Consider the following 20,879-nt stretch of genomic DNA (forward strand, 5'->3'; position numbering starts at 1 on the left):
ACATTTTCTTTAATCTTTTTGACATATCGTGGTCATTTTTCTTTATAGAAAAAGAGCATTTCATTAAACCAAGCTGCAAAAACAGCTTGTTTGGAATTCGTGGAACTAGTGACATCTGCATATGCAACGCCTAATTTCCGTCATTGCACAATTGGCCCGTCCACTGGTGCTCAGTCAATCACACAGGTGAAGAGGACAGATGGGGCCTCACATGGGAGATTCATCCAAAGTGGACATACACAGGACACCTTCATGTGCCTGTCAAGATTTAAATGTTTTTCTACATAAACGTGCACGGCTTTGACCGTCATCATACATATTGCACCCCTTTGAAAAGACAAGATATCAAGTTATAACTCTAAATTGGAGACCCCATTATGTCTTGCTGTTGTGCTGTTTTAAAAGCATCCTGGTCCATTTGTGCACCCATCTGTGCTAATTTTAATGGTAGGTCTTTTGTAAATATGCACTTGTTGGACGTCTTTGATCATTTTGATTCATTTTTGGCGATGTGAGCTGCATGTTAAGAGTGGTACAAACATAACTTTCAAAAACGTGTGTCATTCTGCTGCTGCCAGCGACTGGGAGAAACACATGCAGTCCTGTGTCTAAACAAACATGGAAAATGTGAGATGTTAAGACTAGCATCTCTGTTTTGCCTGTTGAAGCCGGTTGATGCAGCCCAACGCCACCACCATGCAATGTTTACGTTTGTGTATTCAGAACATCTCAGCGATGATTGTATGTTTTCAGCTCATATTATGAGTGTGATTGCTTGTGAACCAGTCACAGAAACTGTTATTGAACAGTAAACAATTGAATTAAATATTTCATATGGCATGACTATTTGATAGTTTATGGTGCTGCTTGAGTGAACAGTTTAATATATTCAGATGAAATGTGTTGGATGTGGGTTATATGTTAATCCTGAAACTTAGTTTTATAAATGTTGTGGTCTTGTGGAGTTTATTCATTTTCTTTGGATTTTTTCTTCAGTTTCAAATATGGCTTCATTGGAAGGGCTTCATGATGTTACCCAATCACAACAGTGGGCGTTTATACTGACGTCGTAAAGGGCCAGACATCTTACAATGGAGTATTTCAGAGGGCCAGAGACAGGGTGGAAAATTATTAAATATGACTAAATGATGACTGTTATTGTGTAAAATGTCTATACTAACATTATAAGTGGACCTCTGGGAAAATAATACAATTATTTTTTTTTTAAAAATTAAAAAAAAAAAAGAGTATGTCATTACCCCTTCTATTTGAGGAAATGTTATAAATGAACATTTAGCCTACACTGATGAGCCAAAATATTATGAACACATGCCTAATATGCTGTTGGTCTTCTGCTTGACGCCAAAACAGCACCGACCCTCTGAGGCAAGGACTCTACAAGACCCCTGAAGGTGTCTTGTTGTATCTGGCACAAAGACATTAGCAGCAGATCCTTCTAGTCCTGTAAGTTGCAAGGTAAAGCCGCCATGGATCAGACTTGTTGGTCCAGCACATCCTACAGATGCTCAATCGAATTGAGATCTGGGAAATTTGGAGGCCAGGCCAACGCCTTTCAACTCTTCATCATGTTCCTCAAACATTCCCAAACAATGCGTGCTGTGTGGCAGGGTGTATAAAAAATGTTTTTTTTTTAAAAAGAGGCCACTGTCAAAATGAGGTCCACATGAATGACCGTACCAAGGGTTTCCCAGTAAAACATTGCCAAAGCATCACAAATCCACCAATGGCGTGTCATTTTCCAACAGTGCATCCTAATGCCATAACTTCCCCAGGTAAACGGCCGTCCACATGATTTAAAAGAAAAATGACTCATCGGACCTGGCGACCTTGTTCCACTGCTCCAGTTCCGACACTCGCATGACCATTGTAGGAACTCTTTTGAAAGGTGGACACGTGGGCACTCTTGACAGGTCTGCGGCTACGCAGTCACATACGAAGCAGGCTGCAATACACTGTGTACACACAGAGTACTTTACACAAACAATCTCTCAGTACTTTACACAAACAATCTCTCAGGCTATATCACACTAAGGAACACAGCAGGCTTCCTTGTGTCAGACTCTCTCCCTCAAAGGTTCTGTGGCTGCCACTTTTATGCCGCTCTCCCCGTGCTGAAATGTCTAATGTCTAATAATGTCTAACAGGTGTTAGGTATAATTTAGCTCAGGTGTAAGCGCCCTTACCGCTTTTCTCTCCCGGACGTGCGCTTGACCACGCCCCCGCTGCCACATACAGTCAAGTCCATAAATATTGGGACATCGACACAATTCTAATCTTTTTGGCTCTATACACCACCACAATGGATTTGAAATGAAACAAACAAGATGTGCTTTAACTGCAGACTTTCAGCTTTAATTTGAGGGTATTTACATCCAAATCAGGTGAACGGTGTAGGAATTACTACAGTTTGTATATGTGCCTCCCACTTTTTAAGGGACCAAAAGTAATGGGACAATTGGCTGCTCAGCTGTTCCATGGCCAGGTGTGTGTTATTCCCTCATTATCCCATTTACAAGGAGCAGATAAAAGGTCCAGAGTTCATTTCAAGTGTGCTGTAGAGTATGAACGGAAAATCATGAACTCATTAATTCTGAATGCAATGCACACATTTTTACTAAGGGTCCTAGAAACCCACACTCTGATCCTCCCCATCTAAATCACCGGGTAGCGCAAGCGAGTCTGGGAGTTAGAATGCTTTCTTGACGTTTTTACAACCCAAACAGCCTCTCCAGAGACACTCTTGATATCGCCATCTACACACTGAAAATCTATACACACACACGTTCCTACCATTTAAAACCCAGAAATGGCTTATTTTTGGGGAAATATGTTTTATTCCCGTATGCTTGGGTATTTCTGCTGTTATATCAAACTAGTTAAGATTGTTTAGTTGTGTAGTTAAACTCTGAGGGCTTATATAAAGAGTCTAAGAGTACATATTCACTTTTAAGTGTACCAAATACAAGTTTCTTGGTATCAAATTAAATCTTACGACTCGCCCTAGCTGAATATATATATAAGGTTACATTAAAATGTATTCTGCTATGTTTTACAATCTTTTGAGTGATTTAAACCACATCCGGACCCTGTTGTAAATTAGGCAAATGTCGAGCCTTGACAAGACAAAGGGAACCATCTCGCGCCAAAACTGAGGAGCCTCATTGGGTCATTCCTCCCAAAGGAGGCGTGACCTCCCTACCTTAAAAGTCAGGATCTGGTGTGGAATCGCTCTCTCTTTGTCCTCTCTTCTCTCTTGTCTCTCTTACCCGTTTGCTCTCTTGCTTTCTTACTCCTTTTTCTCTTCTGATCCTCTTCAAGTTTTCTTCAACTTCTCTTTAAACTCTCGTCAGACATGTCTTTTGTTTTATTTGGCGTTTATCTCAGTCTTTTCCTTGTCTTCGGACAAAGCTCAACACTCTACGTTTTTGGAGCAGTCCGATATCTTCCGGGTGAAAGGACTCTCTCTCAGTTTCAACCGTTACTCCTAAGATGCTTTGAACTTCCCGTGATGGACTAATCATTCTGAATAACAAAGAACCCACTGTTAAAACTCCCCTAATCACTGAAATAGCACCAACTAGTCTCCACAGCACAATGCACTATTGACAAAGAGACACTCCAGCTATTGAAAAGCCCCCCCCTTTCCATGTGACTCGCCTCACACCGCGTGCTTTACCATGTGAGAAAAGCCATGTGAGACTTTGAACGTAAAATGTGTGTGTGTGTGTGTGTGTGTCTTTCAGTTAAAACCTAGAAATGTTTATTCTTAAGGAAATATGTGTAATCCCTGTACGTTGTGTATTTCTGATGATAGATCAAAACTAGTGGAAATTTGTTTAGTTGTGTAGTAAAACTCTGAGGCCGTATATTTAATAGCCTAAGAGTGTATATCCACTTTTAAGTGTACTAAATACACATTTCTTGGTATCAAATTAAACCTTACGACTTGTCCTAGCTGAATATAAATATAAGATTACCTTAGAATTGTATTCTGCCATGTTTTACCATCTTTTGAGTTATTCAAGCCAAAGCCGGACCCGGTCATGCAAATGAGCCTTGACGGGACAAAGGGACCATCTCATGCCCAAAATAAGGGAGACTTTTACGACCTCCAAAGGAATGTGCAGAGATTGCTGATTCTCACTTAATTCTTACTGAGAAGGAGAAATGAACCCTTGTAATCCTATATATTCTATATATATATCCATGTGATAAATGTATTGACGTGTATCTAATGTTCCATCTCATGATTTCCCTTTATGTTGTTTGGTCTATGTTTTCTTGCAAACTCTAATGGGTTAATGTTTCAGACTTTGCATACTATGGTTAACCGAAATCATATGTGTGGCACATTTGGTCTCTATAACTTGGTTTTTTGAAGATCGAAATGACTGTGTACATGATATGTCGATAACAACAACATATTAGTATTACAAGAATATTTCCTAGTTTCTTCATTGGCTACCACCCCTCCAGGGTGCACACCAAGGAGCACCCTTAGAACAAAGAGCAATAAACCAAATTCCCACCTGGAACTTCCACCCTTCTTATTGGTCGAGACAATGAGAGGTGGGACACGTTTTCTAAGGTTATAAATTGCATCCACACTGGCACTTCGTTCTCTTATCTTCTCCTTCTTCTTGGCTGCTCCCAACTCCCAACTTACTTCATCTCTCCTCCCCTCCCTTGGACTCCCCTGAACATTTCAACTCTCCGGAACTCTGCAACCCTCCGGAACACCCGTCGACTCTGCAACAGTTACCCTCTAAGACGCTTCGAACTTCCGCGACCAACCCATGCTCTGGAAGCACCGACAGAAAGCCTATCTCACGAAGCCACAAGGACACGACATACTTGCTCAGCGACACAAAAGTCCATTGTGCAATATTATTTCATTGAAATTCGAATGCGTTACAGTGTGTAAACTTCCGTGCTGGCTCAAAAAGGGTTAACTGTTGTAATAAGTTGGCTATCCTTAATAATCTCTTTATTTTCCTTATTGCTTCTAGTCTGTTTATTTTGTTTATTTTATGTTACATGTTAAGTGTCTGTTTGTCAAGTGTAGTGATATATCCTAGTTCCTTGTATTAAATCCAATTATATGCTTGATTGTCTGTGTTTGTTGGTCATAAAACAAAGCTTCTTTAATGTGCGATTTTAAGCTTCGAGCTGATATTATCAAAGTTAACGTGCTTTTGATGAATAAGCTTATAACTAAGAATAAACCTTTAAGAGAATTGATCAGGAGTATTTAGCAAAGCGGTTCGCTGGACGAACTGACTGGTTGCGGTAGCCTACGGGTCAATTCCATTGAGGGTTTAATTAAATTAATACAGCCTGTCTGCATATGATGTATATTCCTAATTAATTATAATTCGTTGTGTTTAATTATCTATATATATCTGAAGCAGACTTTTGGGCTACATAACCCCTGTTTTGGGGCAATTTAGAATGTATTGTTATCTAGTTCAAACCGTATGATTAATCATTGATTACAATCATTAATATTAATTGTACATTCCCCAAACCTGAACCAAGAAACCCTACAGTGCTATTAGCATTTGGAATCTGTTGCTGTCAACTCTCAATATGAGATCCAAAGAGCTGTCACTATCAGTGAAGCAAGCCATCATTAGGCTAAAAAATCAAAACAAACCCATCAGAGAGATAGCAAAAACATTAGGTGTGGCCAAATCAACTGTTTGGAACATTCTTAAAAAGAAAGAATGCACTGGTGAGCTCAGTAACACCAAAAGACCCAGAAGACCACGGAAAACAACTGTGGTGGATGAATGAAGAATTCTTTCCCTGGTGAAGAAAACACCCTTCACAACAGTTGGCCAGATCAAGAACACTCTCCAGGAGGTAAGTGTATGTGTGTCAAAGTCAACAATCAAGAGAAGACTTCACCAGAGTGAATACAGAGGGTTCACCACAAGATGTAAACCATTGGTGAGCCTCAAAAACAGGAAGGCCAGATTAGAGTTTGCCAAACAACATCTAAAAAAGCCTTCACAGTTCTGGAACAACATCCCATGGACAGATGAGACAAAGATCAACTTGTACCAGAGTGATGGGAAGAGAAGAGTATGGAGAAGGAAAGGAACTGCTCATGATCCAAAGCATACCACCTCATCAGTGAAGCATGGTGGTGGTAGTGTCATGGCGTGGGCATGTATGGTTGCCAATGGAACTGGTTCTCTTGTATTTATTGATGATGTGACAGCTGACAAAAGCAGCAGGATGAATTCTGAGGTGTTTCGGGCAATATTATCTGCTCATATTCAGCCAAATGCTTCAGAACTCATTGGACGGCGCTTCACAGTACAGATGGACAATGAGCCGAAGCATACTGCGAAAGCATCCAAAGAGTTTTTTAAGGGAAAGAAGTGGAATGTTATGCAATGGCCAAGTCAATTACCTGACCTGAATCCAATTGAGCATGCATTTCACTTGCTGAAGACAAAACTGAAGGGAAAATGCCCCAAGAACAAGCAGGAACTGAAGACAGTTGTAGTAGAGGCCTGGCAGAGCATCACCAGGGATGAAACCCAGCGTCTGGTGATGTCTATGCGTTCCATACTTACAGGCTGTAATAGGCTTGAATTTAAAAGGCTGGAGGGCTAGATACCAACGGGTGATCTGGGCGTTAGTATCCTTCATGCGGTGAAGCCATTGGAGTGGGGCGTGATCCGAGCAGAGGGTGAAGGCCCGCCCCAGCAGGTAGTATCGGAGTGTGAGGACCACCCACTTGATGGCCAGACACTCCTTCTCTACGGTGCTGTACTACGTCTCCCTCAAGGAGAGCTTCCGACTGATGTACAGCACCGGGCGCTCCTCCCCCTCCACCACCTGCTAGAGTACGGCCCCCAGCCCTCTGTCTGAAGCGTCCGTCTGTAATAGAAAAGGGAGAGAGAAGTCAGGTGCATGTAAAAAGGCCCCCCACAAAGTGCGGCTTTAACCCGCGTAAACGCCTGTTGGCACTGCTCCGACCATTGGACCGGATCTGGAGCCCCTTTGTTAGTGAGGTCAGTCAGTGGGCTGGTGACATCTGAATAATTAAGCACAAACCTTCTATAATAGCCAGCCAGCCCCAGGAACTGCCTCACCCCCTTTTTGGTCTTGGGTCTAGGGCAAGTCGCAATCGCCGCGGTCTTATCAATTTGGGGACGCACCTGGCCATGACCCAAGTGGAACCCCAGATACCGTACCTCCACATGCCCAATCGCACAATTCTTAGGGTTTGCCGTGAGCCTTGCCCGCCACAGCGATCTCAGGACGGCCCTCAGATGTTGCAGGTCCCGCTGCCAATCATTGCTATAAATGATAATATCATCTAGATAGGTAGCAGCGTAAGCGGTGTGTGGTCTGAGGATCCGATCCATGAGGTGCTGAAACGTGGCTGGTGCCCCAAACAAACCGAAAGGAAGCGTCACAAATTGGTGTAATCCAAACGGCGCAGTGAAGGCTGTTTTCTCACCGGACATTGGTGTCAAGGAGATCTGCCAATAACCCTTCGTTAAATCCAAGATTGAATAAAATCGAGCAGTACCTAACCGATCGAGCAGTTCATCAACACAGGGCATTGGGTATGCGTCAAATTTAGACACTGCGTTGACTTTTCTATAATCCACACAGAATCGTACAGACCCATTGCTCTTGGGGACAAGAACAACTGGGCTGGACCAATCACTGTGGGATTCTTCTATTACTCCCATCTCAAGCATCGCATTCAATTCCTCCCGAACTATTTTTTTTTTTGGGTAAACGATAGGGGCGGCAACATACGACCACTCCCGGCTCGGTCCTGATGTGGTGCCGTATGAGATTTGTATGGCCAGGTAGAGGGGAAAACACGTATGCAAATTCTTTTTGTAACTCGGAAACCTCTGTGCGCCGACGCGGTGAGAGGTAGTCTCCACAAGTGACCGGGACGTTAAGGTTGCGGATTTTCTTTACCTCTGGTCCGAACTCCGCCCTCTCCAGAACTACCGTGGCTAACGTCACAGAGGCCACTTCTTCCATCCATAATTTCAGGAGGTTGAGGTGGTATATTTGTCGTGCACCCCCTCTATCGGTACGTTTAACCTCATAATCGAGATTACTTACTTGTCGTGTGACCTTGCCACTTGGCGAGCAATTTAGAACTCGATGTAGGGAGTAATACAAGTACTTTATCTCCCGGTGCAAATTCCCTTAGCTGGGTACCCCTGTCGTACAGCCGGCGTTGACGTTCTTGAGCCTGGAGCAAATTCTCCTGTGTTAGTCACCCCAGTGTGTGGAGTTTTGCTCTAAGATTGAGAACGTACTGAATTTCATTTTTGCTGTTAGAAGGTCCCTCCTCCCAAGTTTCGCAGATGACGTCAAGGATCCCGTGTGGGCGTCGCCCATACAGCAGTTCGAACAGGGAGAACCCCGTGGAGGCTTGCGGGACCTCTGGTACTGCAAACAACAGGGGGTCCAGCCACTTATCCCAATTTCTAGTGTCTTCGCGTACGAACATGCAAATCATATTCTTGAGCGTTTTATTAAATCGTTTCACTAGGCCATCTGTCTGTGGATGGTATACACTAGTGCGAACTGACTTAATGCCCAACAGTTCGTAAAGTTCGCGGAGTGTCCGTGACATAAAAGTCGTGCCTTGGTCGGTGAGTATTTCTTTCGGAATCCCCACCCGGGAGATTATCTTGAAGAGTGCCCCTGCCACACTACGTGCGGAAATGTTGCTCAGGGGCACTGCTTCCGGATATCGCGCTGCGTAATCCACCAGGACTAACACAAACTGATGTCCGCGTGCTGTCCGTTCTAATGGCCCGACGAGGTCCATCACAATTCTTTCGAAGGGGATCTCGATTAACGGTAGAAGGCGCAATGGCGCTTTTGGGGTGGCCAGTGGGTTTACCAGCTGACATTCACGGCACGCCGCACACCACCTGCGGACGTCACCGCCAATGCCCAGCCAATAGAAACGGGCTATTAGACGGAGAAGTGTTTTCCGTTCCCCTAGGTGACCGGCCATAGGATTATAGTGAGCCACCTGGAAACATTTCCCGGCGGCTCCGTGGAATCAACAATTGGGTCACTTCCTCCTTGGTTTGAGCGTCCTACATCACTCTATATAACCGATCTTTAATCATGGCAAAATAGGGATATGAAGTGACGACACCCGGCCGGAGCTATTGACCATCAATTACTCTCACTTGGTCAAGAGCATGTTTAAGGGTCTCGTCCCACGACTGCTCTAGAGGGAAGTCCCCCTCAGGGAATTCCCTGAGAGGAGGGGCGGCAACCTCGCCTCTTCCCTCGTCATTCAGAGCAGCCGAGGACGGCCCTGGCTCCGCCTCCCCTGCCAGAGCATCACACACCGCACACCTCTTTATGCAGGACTCATCCGCGCAGATACCCTCTAAAATATCTCTAAAACTCTGCCAATCAGTACCAAAGATTAGCGGATGAGTGAGGTGGGAACTAACCGCTGCCTCCACACTATGGTTCCTTCCCCTGAATTGAATCGCCAAAGTCACCATGGGATACTTGTGAACATCCTCATGCATACACCTCACCCGCACCAATTTAGCTAAACCCAAAGCCCCGGGTTGAACCAAGCGTTGGTGGATGGTGGTTTGATTACAGCCGGGATACAGCAAAGCTTGGTAAATACCCCCCTGATCCTTACCGTAACCCGGTATGCTCCAGCCCGAGTGGGGGCAGCCTGCAGGACGTCGGAGAGCCGCACCACTGTCCCCACCTCCATCAGCGGACACTGATCCCGGAAGTGGTACGGGTCTCCACAATTCCAACAGGCCGGCCCAGGCTTTACGCCCGCACCTGTGCTGGCAGGCACCCCCACCTGAGGAGGAGAGCGGCTGAAGGACAGGGAAGGGTGGGTACATTCTCCGAAGGCCGGGAAGCTGGTCTCTGGTTCACTCCATGCCTGCACGGGGCAGGAACGGGCCCTGGGGAGAGAGCAGAAGGAGAGGGCAAAGGGAAGGGGTAGGGAACAGGGGATGACACAGGGGAAGGAGAGAGAGAGAGAGAGAGAGAGGGCTCATCCGCCCTCGGAATCGATGCCATGTGGTCCTCTGCAAGACGGACGGCTGCCTCCAGCGACGCCGGGCAGTGGCACTGGACCCACTCCGCCATTCTCTTGGGCAAGCGTTGGATGAAATGCTCCAGCACCACCTGGTCAACCAGTCCCTCGACGTCGCGATCCCCCACAAGCAGCCACCTCCGGCAGGTGTCCCAGAGCCGTTGAGCAAATGCGAAGGGGCGGTCGGGCTTCTCCAGCTTCATACTCCGGAAGAGTTGGCGACTTTCTTCCGGGCTCCGACCAACCAGCTGCAAAATGGCCTTCTTGAGGTCAGCGTAGGCCAGGAGGCTTGTTGCCGGTAGTTGCTGTGCAGCGAGCTGAGATTCCCCGGACAAGAGAGGCACTAGGCGAGCCGCCCACTGGCCGTGCGGCCAGCCCCAAATCCAGCGGTGCGCTCGAAAAGGTCGAGGAATGCTTCTGGATCCTCTGCCGCCCCCATCTTCTGTAACGTGGGTGGGGGCAGCGTGGCGCGAGTGTCCGGGGTCGCAGTTGTGGCTGAAGCGGCCTCCTGGCTGAGGAGACTCCGGATAGCAAGCCGGTCCTCTGCTTGAGCCCACATAATCTAAAAAAAAACGACGATCCTGGTCCTGCCGGAGCTCAAGCAGGGATTGTTGGTGGCTCTGATGTAATGCAGCGAGGGATTGGAGGACCTCCGCCAGCTGGGAGGACTCTGAGGGGCGATTCTTTTCCATTGCTTGGAATAAACTTTTCCAATTTTCCTTTCCCGGCTTTCAGCACCAGTGTGACACTTTCCAGCAAGGATGACACAAGAAGACAGTTCTTCAAGCTCAAGGTGAGACTTTTAATTTACACACATCCCAAACACACACAGTACTTTACACAAACAGGTAATATCTCAGGCTATATCACACTAAGGAACACAGCAGGATTCCTTGTGTCAGACTCTCTCCCTCAAAGGTTCTGTGGCTGCCACTTTAATGCCGCTCTCCCCGTGCTCACTGAATTAGACACAGGTGTTAGGTATAATTTAGCTCAGGTGTAAGCACCCTTACTGCTTTTCTCTCCCGGACAGGCGCTTCACCACGCCCCCACTGCCACACCATCATTAACATTTTCTGTGACTTAGGCTAAAGTAGACCTTTTGTTGTTTCGAACCAGACGGGATAGCTATCGTTGCCCTAACACATCGATGAGCCTTGGGCGCCCAACACCCTGTTGCCAGTTTGTGGTTTCTCCCACCTCTGACCACTGTCGGAAGGTACTCACCACTGCTGACCGGGAGCAACCCACAAGTCTTGGCGTTTCGGAGATGGTCATAACAATTTGGCTCTTGTCAAAGTCGCTCAGGTCTTTACTCCTGCCCATTTCTCCTGCATTCAACACATTGACTACAAGAACTGATTGTTCGCTGACCATCTAATCTACTCAGACCTTGACATGTGGCCTTGTTAGGAGATGATCAACGCTATTCGCTTCACATGTGAGAGGTCATAATATTTTGGCTCATCAGTGTATATCAGCTATAGGCTGATATAGAATGACATTTTTGAGAGAGAGGGGGTGGGTGGAAAATGGTCATTGAAAACTAAATTATGAGTGTTTGACTTAACATTGAAAGTGGAGGTCACCATTGAAACACCTATCCTGCCAGCACACTTACATTGGTCTGCCCTGGAATCATTCAGGTAATACAGTATAGGCACTAATATGTCCAACACATCACTGCTCTTTAGCACAAAGAACAGGAACTTCTGCAACAGGAGAGACAAGAAAAGAGTGAGTTATTCACTCTTCATTTGTTTTGGAGATTACCTGATTTAAGAAGCTTGATCTCTTACTTTGTTGATGTCACAGAGTTTCCAGAAAAGCACCAGCAGTTCCTGGTGAAACTGGATCTTTTTAGTTGAGTTGGGCAGGTATGTTTGAGTAAGAGGGTTAGTCAGCAGGCGTGCCAGACCTTTCAGCACAAAATCATAATCCTGCAGACACACAAAAAAAAATCATGGTATTGTAATTCTGCTGTGTTTTCAGTACATAATTGGTTTGTAAAGGAAATGCTTTGATTGTGTTTTCATTTAGCTGGCATGTCTTCTAGGCTAGTCTACGCTGCGCAAAAAAAAAAAAAAAAAATACTTGGCTTGTTTTCTAGCGAAGAATACATTCTTAAAACAAGACCAATTTAACCCTTGAGCTCTACTGCATATACTGTCTGCTGCCTTAAATAATGCAATCTCAAATTTAAAAGCTCACCTTACACACATACAGTGGACACATTTTACAGACACCCCATATCAAAATCATATTTCAATAATTCATATATATTATTGTACGTTTATAAAATTACTTCCTGCAAAAAGAGTTAATTCCACTAGATGGAAGTAAGTAATAGAAAAAATTAATTGTCTTCTATCACCTTCCATCAACATACAGATGTGAAATTTAAGTGGCGCTCTAACACAGCTGAGCTCTCACCATGTGATCGTCTATAGACATTCAGTCTATTTTGTGATCACACACAACTTCCCCACGGTTTAGTCGAATACCATGGCCTCTGAGTGGACTAGAAGCTTAATCTGGGCATCATTGGAATCTTTGCACAGTTTTATAATATTTCATCATTAATAGAGAACATATTATGTCCATGATTTGTTTGTCATGCTTTTTCTGCTGGACTGCAAATTTTGTTTTGGACATCTGACACATAGCATTGGATTATTTAACCAAGCAAGCTCACAGACAAGTAGAAAATGGCACATTTTGAAGAAAACTTTTTTGGACTGTTCTGTCAGTTTTGGTTATATGTTTGTTTGGTTTTACATGTCAGCACATGGCATTGTGTTTGTTAGCATGTGCTTCCCTGCCTCCATCTTTTGTTTTTCATTCTTTCAATTGTGTCCTCATTACTGACACACATGACAAAAACAGCCTAAGGTAAGAGGTGATTAGGGCTCCAACTAATGATTATTTTGATAATCGACTAATCTAACGATTATTAGAATGATTATTCGTCTATTTGGGCGATTATTGCAAAGATTAATCATTAGCTCTTAACCGTCTTTTTAGCTTGTGTCCTGACTTAATAGGTTGTATAAAAAGTGCTTACTAACAATAAAGAGGACAAAATAATCTTCTAAAAAAACATTAAATAACCTTCACTGAATTAAAGGGGGAAAATATAAATTGTAGTGTTACTGTTGCTAAAGCTGCCTAAACGTGGTTAGACACAAAATATTATTTAATTAGGGCAATATTATCTGCTCAGAATCAGTAATGTAAAGTTGACACTTTACAGTACTGATGGACAGTGAAAAACATACTGTGAGCTGTATTAATTGGCACAGAATTATTTATTAAAGGAACAATCTACAATGTCACCGTAAATTAAAAAAAATGCAAAAAAAGAGGGTACAGTTAACAAATCTGTGAGCTGTACTTGGTGAAACTAATACCTGATGGGGGCGATGCAGGATGTGAAGCAGTGGACCCTGTCAAACACACACTCTCGTGTCGGTTGTGATGTGTAATCTTCCATTGAAACTCCATTGATGGTACACCCAGAACCCTTGTTTTACAAATCCACCTCAATTTCACCAAGTTGTCATCTTGAAAATACTGTCCACAGATGAAAGTGCTTCCCTGTTTATCTTCTTCACATTTATTCGCCTGAACGTACAAGCTCATACAATGTTCAGCAACTTTTGGTAATTCATGGAAAGACAAATCTGGACTTTTTCTTTTAGAATTTGTGCAAATAGGAACACTGTAGTGTCACTGGTTATTACTGTTATTCCCGATCGCCACCATAGTTTACCCAACTATGACGACTTCCGCTTCGTGAACCCAACGGTGTGAAAAGGGTCAATTTGGAATAATAACTTAATTCATGATTGTTGTTTGTTTGTCCAATTACTTTTGAGCCCCTGAAAATGGGGCTGTGTATAAAACGTGCATTAATTCCAAAACCTTTACCCAATTTGGACGCAAATCCCTTAAAATTAAACTCACTGTACAAATACTTCTGAATGACACTGTATATTTATGTTATAAGGACGGGGATATTCTGAGTGTGCATAACAGCATATTCATTTTTGCTGTGGAAATAAGTACCGAGAATAATGACATTTATTTGGTATTGACTTCTGCAGTGTTTCCCAACTGGTACCAAATGGTTGTGTGTGATATTTAGAATTTAATCAAATAACTTTAATCTTTAACTGCACTTATGCATCGTGCGTGAGTGTGCAATGTACATTACATGATACAAGTATCACCAGTACACTGCTAGGTAACGTAGTTACCAGGCGTCCATGATTTTAGTGTTTTTTTTATTTTTGATGTAATGTGTATACACTGATGAGTCAAAACATTATGACCACTCACAGTACTCGTAGTCAATGTGTTGAATGCAGGAGATATGGGCAGGAGTAAAGACCCGAGCGACTTTGACAAGAGCCAAATTGTTATGACCAGAAGACTGGGTCAGAGCATCTCGGAAACAACAAGACTTGAGGGGTACTCCCGGTCAGCAGTGCTGAGTACATGCCGATAGTGGTCCGAGGAGGGACAAACAAGAAACTGGCAACAGGGTGTTGGGCGCCCAAGGTTCATCGATGTGTTAGGGCAACGATAGCTATCCCGTCTGGTCTGAACCGACAGAATGTCTACTACCTTTATGTTTGGAGTGGAAAGCAATTGTAAAACATTTGGCAACCACTGTATTACTAAGCCTATGGTGTCAATTCTGTTTCATACCTCCTCCCTATGAATTCTGGACAGGTAGTTCACGAAGAGGTTATTTGGACCAGCAGACTGTAAATAAAGAGAAGGATGTGAATATTTTCTTTCTATAAACCATTGAACATAATATAGTCATACTGTCTTTCCCATTGTCAAAGAAACACTTGATCCTTTAACTCTTGTTGACCTTTGCTTGCTGTGAGTGGCTGTTGTGTATATTAAAAGGTGTGGTGCGCTTACATCCTGGTCCTCTATGCTGGAGGGGGAAGGGGGGCGGTACGGCTGTGTGCCCTCGTGCTCCAGGGTAACAATGAGGATCTGAACGGCCTGCTCCACCAGCTGCTCGCGGTAGTCTGAGAACAGCAGGTGGTTGTAGGGGATGCCGTAACCCACCGGGTCATACGCACACACCACATTCAACAGCGAAGTGAACAAAGGAAGAGCATGTCTGCGTGGAGAAGAGAGTGCACATCTTTATGAGTTTACATTTGCTGGAAAGGTTTGCCAATGCAACTCCTGCAAAGCTAGTTGGTAGATGCAAGGGCATTTCTATGCATTTCCTTGGGTTTTATGGGTCATTGACAGGATATTACTGGGAATTGATATTTGGTTGATAGGGTGTTCTTGCTATGTTTTTTTATCATGTTGCTATACAATTGCTAAGGTGTTCTAGGTGGTGTTTAGCATGTTGATATGCTATTGCTATGGTGTTCTGGGTGTTTTTATCACTTGGCTATACAGTTGCTTGGGAATTCTGGGTGGTTGCTAAGGTAATACTATGTAGTTGCTTATGTGTTCTAGGTGGTTGCTGGGGCATAGCAATGTTTTTGTTAGGTTTGTCTGGGTGTTTTTTAGCATGTTGCTATGCACTTGCTAGGGTGTTTCAGGTGGTTGCTAGGGAGATGCTATGCAGTTGCTATGGTGTCCTGAGTGGTTGTGGCAAGGACTCCTATGGCGCATCCCTCCTCCTTCCCGGGTTTCAGCACCAAGGTAACTGGGTAAAAGGGAAAGGAGGAGGCGAGAACCGGCTTGACAATAAATAATAATTTAATGATTAACTTAAAACAAAAGACATAACACACACACACATACAGGACAGCTGCCTCTAGCTCTATCTCTCTCTCTCTCCCAAACTGCCACCTCCGGCCACCTTTACCCCTCTCGTGTGCTTGATTAGCCTGATTAGGGGCCGGGCGTGCATCACCACGGCCCGGCCCTGCCCTCCTCCTTGCCACAGTGGTGTTTGGCAAGTTAAAATGCAGTTGCTAGGTTGTTCTGGGTGTTTTTAGCACTTTGCTAAACAGCAAAGTTTTATGTTGCTATGCAATTGCTAAGGTATCCTAGGTGGTTGCTATGGCATTGCTGTGCAGTTGTTAGGGTGTTCTGATGCAATCAATCCGCATCAGTTCGGTACCTGACCCCTGTTGTTCAAAATAAACTGTCCTAGCGAGTAACACTCTCACTCTCGGTGCTGTACTGTTCTTCCCTGCCCCGTCTCATCTGCTAGATGTGGATGGATGTTATATAAAGAAGGTATAAGAGGGGGTCTGGGAAGCTCAGTGGTAAAGACACTGGCTACCACCCCCTGGAGTTTGCGAATTCGAATCCCAGGGTGTGCTGAGTGACTCCTAAGCAACCAAATTGGCCTGGTTGCTAGGGAGGGTAGAGTCACATTGGGTAACCTCCTCGTGATCACTATACTGTGGTTTGCTCACGGTGGGGCACGTGGTGAGTTGTACGTAGATGCTACAGTGGATAGCGTGGGCCTGCACACGCGCTATGTCTCCATGGTTACGCGCTCAACAAGCCACGTGATAAGATGCATGGGTTGATGGTCTCAGACGCGGAGGCAGCAGGGATTCATCCTCTGCCACCCAGAATGAGGCGAGTCACTACACCACCACGAGGACTTCGAGCAAATTGGGAATTGGACATTCCAAACTGGGAGAAAAAGGGGAGAAAATCCCCACCAAAATAGGTATGAGAAATCACAAAACATAATGTAACCAAATGCTACAATTTACTTAATAATATTATCTCAATATGTTAAATAACCATAATGATAATTAAAACTGTAATACAATAATACATATCCAGAACAATCACTTTTTCTCCCAATTTGGAATGCCCAATTCCCACTACTTACTAGGTGTCACGGTTACTCACCTCAATCCGAGTGGCGGAGGATAAGTCTCAGTTGCCTCTGATTCTGAGACTGCCAATCCACGCATCTTATCACGTGGCTCGCCATGCATGTAAACTTGGAGAATTCGCACGTGGATGCTCATGCTACCCTCCGTGATCCACACACAATTTACCACGTGCCACATTGAGAGCAAGAACCACTAATCGCGACCATGAGGAGGTTACCCCATGTGACTCTACCCTCCCTAGCAACCGGGCCAATTTGGTTGCTTAGGAGACCAGGCTTGAGTCACTCAGCACACCCTGGATTTGAACTTCCGACTCCAGGGGTGGTAGAACAACCACTTTTAATGTTTGAATCAATCATATCTCTCACGAAACACTGTGTGAAATGTTTATTTTTGCCATATTTTATTCAGTTGACATGTTGGAGTTGATAACAGTTTGCTTAATAATCTCATTCCATATCTGGATAATTGCTACTATATCATAGAGGATACATTGATATTGCTTTATGATTTAGAGACATTTAGAACCTTAAAAATGACTATTTCGATTTAAATAAATGTTGTTTTCTTATAAATACTCTTTTAGTCCAAGAATACTCTTGCAGCAATGCAGGTCTTTGGCATTAGAAGCTGCTATTTTAGGACCTGTGAGGAGGTGAGAGATTCTTTTTCAAAAAAGTAATGCATGGAATAGCCTTAATCTCTCTCTATAACAATAGACTTGAGGAGAAAATAGAATTTCAGGAGAAATGTGGGTTTGTTTTGCCTATTTTTAAAACCAAAATTTGACTTGCAACATGTAAGAACTCAATACCTCAGCAAATGGGGAAAAAAAATACTATATTGGATTTCCGCATGGTAGCGCAACCATTTTCAATTGTTCTAATAAGAAGAACATTTTCTTGAGTACCAGATTAGCACTTTAGACTGCTTTTGTGAGGAATAGGTGACACAGTAAATGTTTGCAATCACGAGTAAATTCAAATCTGGAATAAATACCACTTAAAACAAATATTTCAAACTGTAATAATAATTTTGAATGAATGATTTTGACAGTATTTTTGATCAATTTAATGCATCATTGGTGAAAGGAAGCATAATTTTCTTTCAAGAACAAAAATGTCTTTGTGTTCTTAAAATGGAAGCCTGTATACTAATATATATATATATATAATATAATTTTCATAAAGTAACCTGTAACGTAATTACTTCAGTAGTTTTTTGGAAAACGAGTTATTTACTCTTACTTGAGTCATAATATTTCTCAGTACTTCCACTTGTACTCAAGTGAATTATTTCTTCAGTAGCAGTACTTTTACTTAAGTAAAAAAAATCTGTACTCTTTCCACCACTGGTTCTAGGTGATGTTTTGCATGTTGCTATAGAGCTGCTAGGGTGTTCTGAGTGTTTAAACCAATAATAGAGTGTTATGGGTCATTCCCAGGGTATTACTGTCGTAGCTAAAGTTTTCGGAGTGGGATTTAGTGTGCTGGGTGGTTGCAAGGGCCTTAGAATGTGGCTGCTATGTGTAGTGAGTGTTTTTTAGAACAATGATATGCAGTTGCGAGGGTGTTCTAGATGGTTGTTAACGTGTTGCTATGTGGTTGCTTATGTGTTCTGGGTGGTTGCTGGGGTGTTGCTTTGTTAGGGTGCTCTGAGTGGTTTTTAGCTTGTTGCTATGCATTTGATAGGGTGGTTGCTAGGGAGATGCTATGCAGTTACTATAGTGTTCTTGTGTCTAGCATGTTGATATGTGGTTGCTAGGGTTTTGGGTGCTTTAGCACTTTGCTATACAGTTGCTAAGGAGTTCTTGGTGGTAGCTGAGTGGTTTTTAGCATATTGCTATGCAGTTCTTAGAGTTTTATGGGTCATTGTCAGGGTATTTGGGTGGTTGCTAAGGTTTTAGTGCATTGTAATGCCGTTCCGTGTGGCTGCTAGGGTATTGTGATGTGGTTGCTATGTGTTGTGAGTGTTTTAAGGGCATTCCTAAGAAGTTGCTAGGGTGTTCTTGGTGGTTGCATAGGTGGTGGTTAAGGTGTATGAAAATCAATATAAATGGTGTAGGATAATTACAACACCAAAGTTTTAATACTTATGGTTAGAGGGTCATAAGTAGCTTGACCTGTTTTCGGTGGAACAGAAGAATGTGACCCAGGGGTTGAGAATGCTGTTATCTGATGTTGGTGGTAGGTACATGGCCTCTGAGAAACAGGTGAGCAGTAACCTCAACAACTCAGTCCTATAAACAGAACAAAGATAAAACACACACGCACGCATACACGCACACACGCGCACACACACACAGAGAGAGAGAGGAATGAAATTTCAAAATGCAGCAGAACTGCTAAAAGGTCAAGGCTTTAAAAAGATGTTGTGTGGTTACTGATTAAAAGGTTGCCATGGAAACTCACATAAACACACATACCATTAGGAGTCTAGCTCACTGATCTATATATATAACTGGATAGCTCATGACGTCACAACAGTGAAGCTACTGCGCCGTCATCTTGGTATTCCCTAACGTTCTGTATTCCTATGGGTCTCAATGGGAAATCGTCTGTTTTGGTGAGTAATTTTTACCTATCCAGTCACATAAAAAAAACTGTTTTATGTCTGCATACACTGCATCACAATGCAATCTTCCTAAATATGTAATTCATTATTTATTTTGACTTTCATTTTTTCCCCCCTGATTATTCTAAATGTGAGCGTGTTATGTTACTCTTTATTGCAGCAGCATTACGTTTAGCGGCGCACATGTTACCTCAATAGAAACAAGTTTAAGAAACTGAGGTAAGATATCAGTAGACATATTCAAACATATTTTTAGCAGGCTTTAAAGTTTTTATTCTGAATACATAATTATGTTTTGTAGCTTTTGTTTACGTTGAACGTGCATTGTGGTTATTTTCTTAGGATAAATGAATATTAGCTATGCAGCTAACGTTAACTTAGGAAAATAACCACAATGAATAACAGTATAACTCACCAAGTTAGCTTTTTTGGTCAAGTTGAATATCTAATTGCAGATCAACACCGGTTACATATGATAACTTTAATGTGGGCTTTCATTAATTGTCTGTGTGATTTGTACTTTCTGCAGTGCAGGCCTGAATACGGTCCAGCTCACGGGCATCATTTATAAAGTGATCAATTGGAATAGACGAGGAGCAGGGCTGGACTGGTAATCTGGCCTACCGAACATTTTTCCGGTGGACCGACGCACTTTGGGGCCGATCAGGGTGGACTGGCCATCGGGAAAACCGAGCGGGCCGCAGTGTCGGCCGCGATAAGCTAAACGAGCCGCCGCGTTAGCGAACACTCTCCCCCAAAAACTTTTGAGCCAGTTATGTCAAATCCCGGGCCGATTTCTCTTTCCAGTCCAGCCCTGACAAGGAGCACATGGATATTGTTGAAGATAAACAAGGTAAATTTGCCGTTTGGATTTCAATAAACGTCGCACTGAATGTTAGATAAAACTGGAATTGGTTTGCAACAGGAGGAAGAGCTGTATGAGGAGACAGTTGTCAGCCTGGCTTCACTGAAGAGCTGTTTTAACAGAGTAAAAAATATGTTTTATTTGCAATGAAGATACTTTTGCAACATGCAGTATAAGTCTCATAAAATTACTGTGTTTCAGATAGTATGACATATATAACATTTAATATTAATAGAAAAGTTGACCCAAATATGTAAATACTGTCATCATATACTCAACCTCATGTCCTTCCAAATCCATGTGACTTTCTTTTGCAGAACCCCCAAAAATGTATTTTGTATTCCATATAAGGAAAGTAAATGGTGAGCAAAATAGCTTGTTTTGGTCACCAATGGCATTCATTGTCTGGACAAAAACATTTTTTAAAATGTCATCTTTTGTGTTTCACAGAAAACATCATACAGGTTTGGAAGGACAT

At 43.2% G+C, this 20,879-nt stretch overlaps 1 protein-coding gene across 1 annotated transcript in view; it reads right to left on the reverse strand.

Annotated features, from left to right (window-relative positions):
* LOC127652751 (protein HID1-like) overlaps positions 1 to 20,879 on the reverse strand; it is a 49,383-nt gene that overhangs the window by 20,286 nt on the left and 8,218 nt on the right. The window contains exons 6-10 of the mRNA XM_052139104.1: positions 19,085 to 19,201; positions 15,050 to 15,257; positions 14,825 to 14,881; positions 11,911 to 12,051; positions 11,733 to 11,823 (exon numbers count right to left, since the gene is read on the reverse strand). Of these exons, the coding sequence (XP_051995064.1) occupies positions 11,733 to 11,823; positions 11,911 to 12,051; positions 14,825 to 14,881; positions 15,050 to 15,257; positions 19,085 to 19,201 (614 nt within the window). The remainder of the gene's footprint in view (positions 1 to 11,732; positions 11,824 to 11,910; positions 12,052 to 14,824; positions 14,882 to 15,049; positions 15,258 to 19,084; positions 19,202 to 20,879) is intronic.

This window comes from Xyrauchen texanus, chromosome 12 (assembly GCF_025860055.1).
Source record: "Xyrauchen texanus isolate HMW12.3.18 chromosome 12, RBS_HiC_50CHRs, whole genome shotgun sequence".
NCBI lineage: Eukaryota > Metazoa > Chordata > Actinopteri > Cypriniformes > Catostomidae > Xyrauchen > Xyrauchen texanus.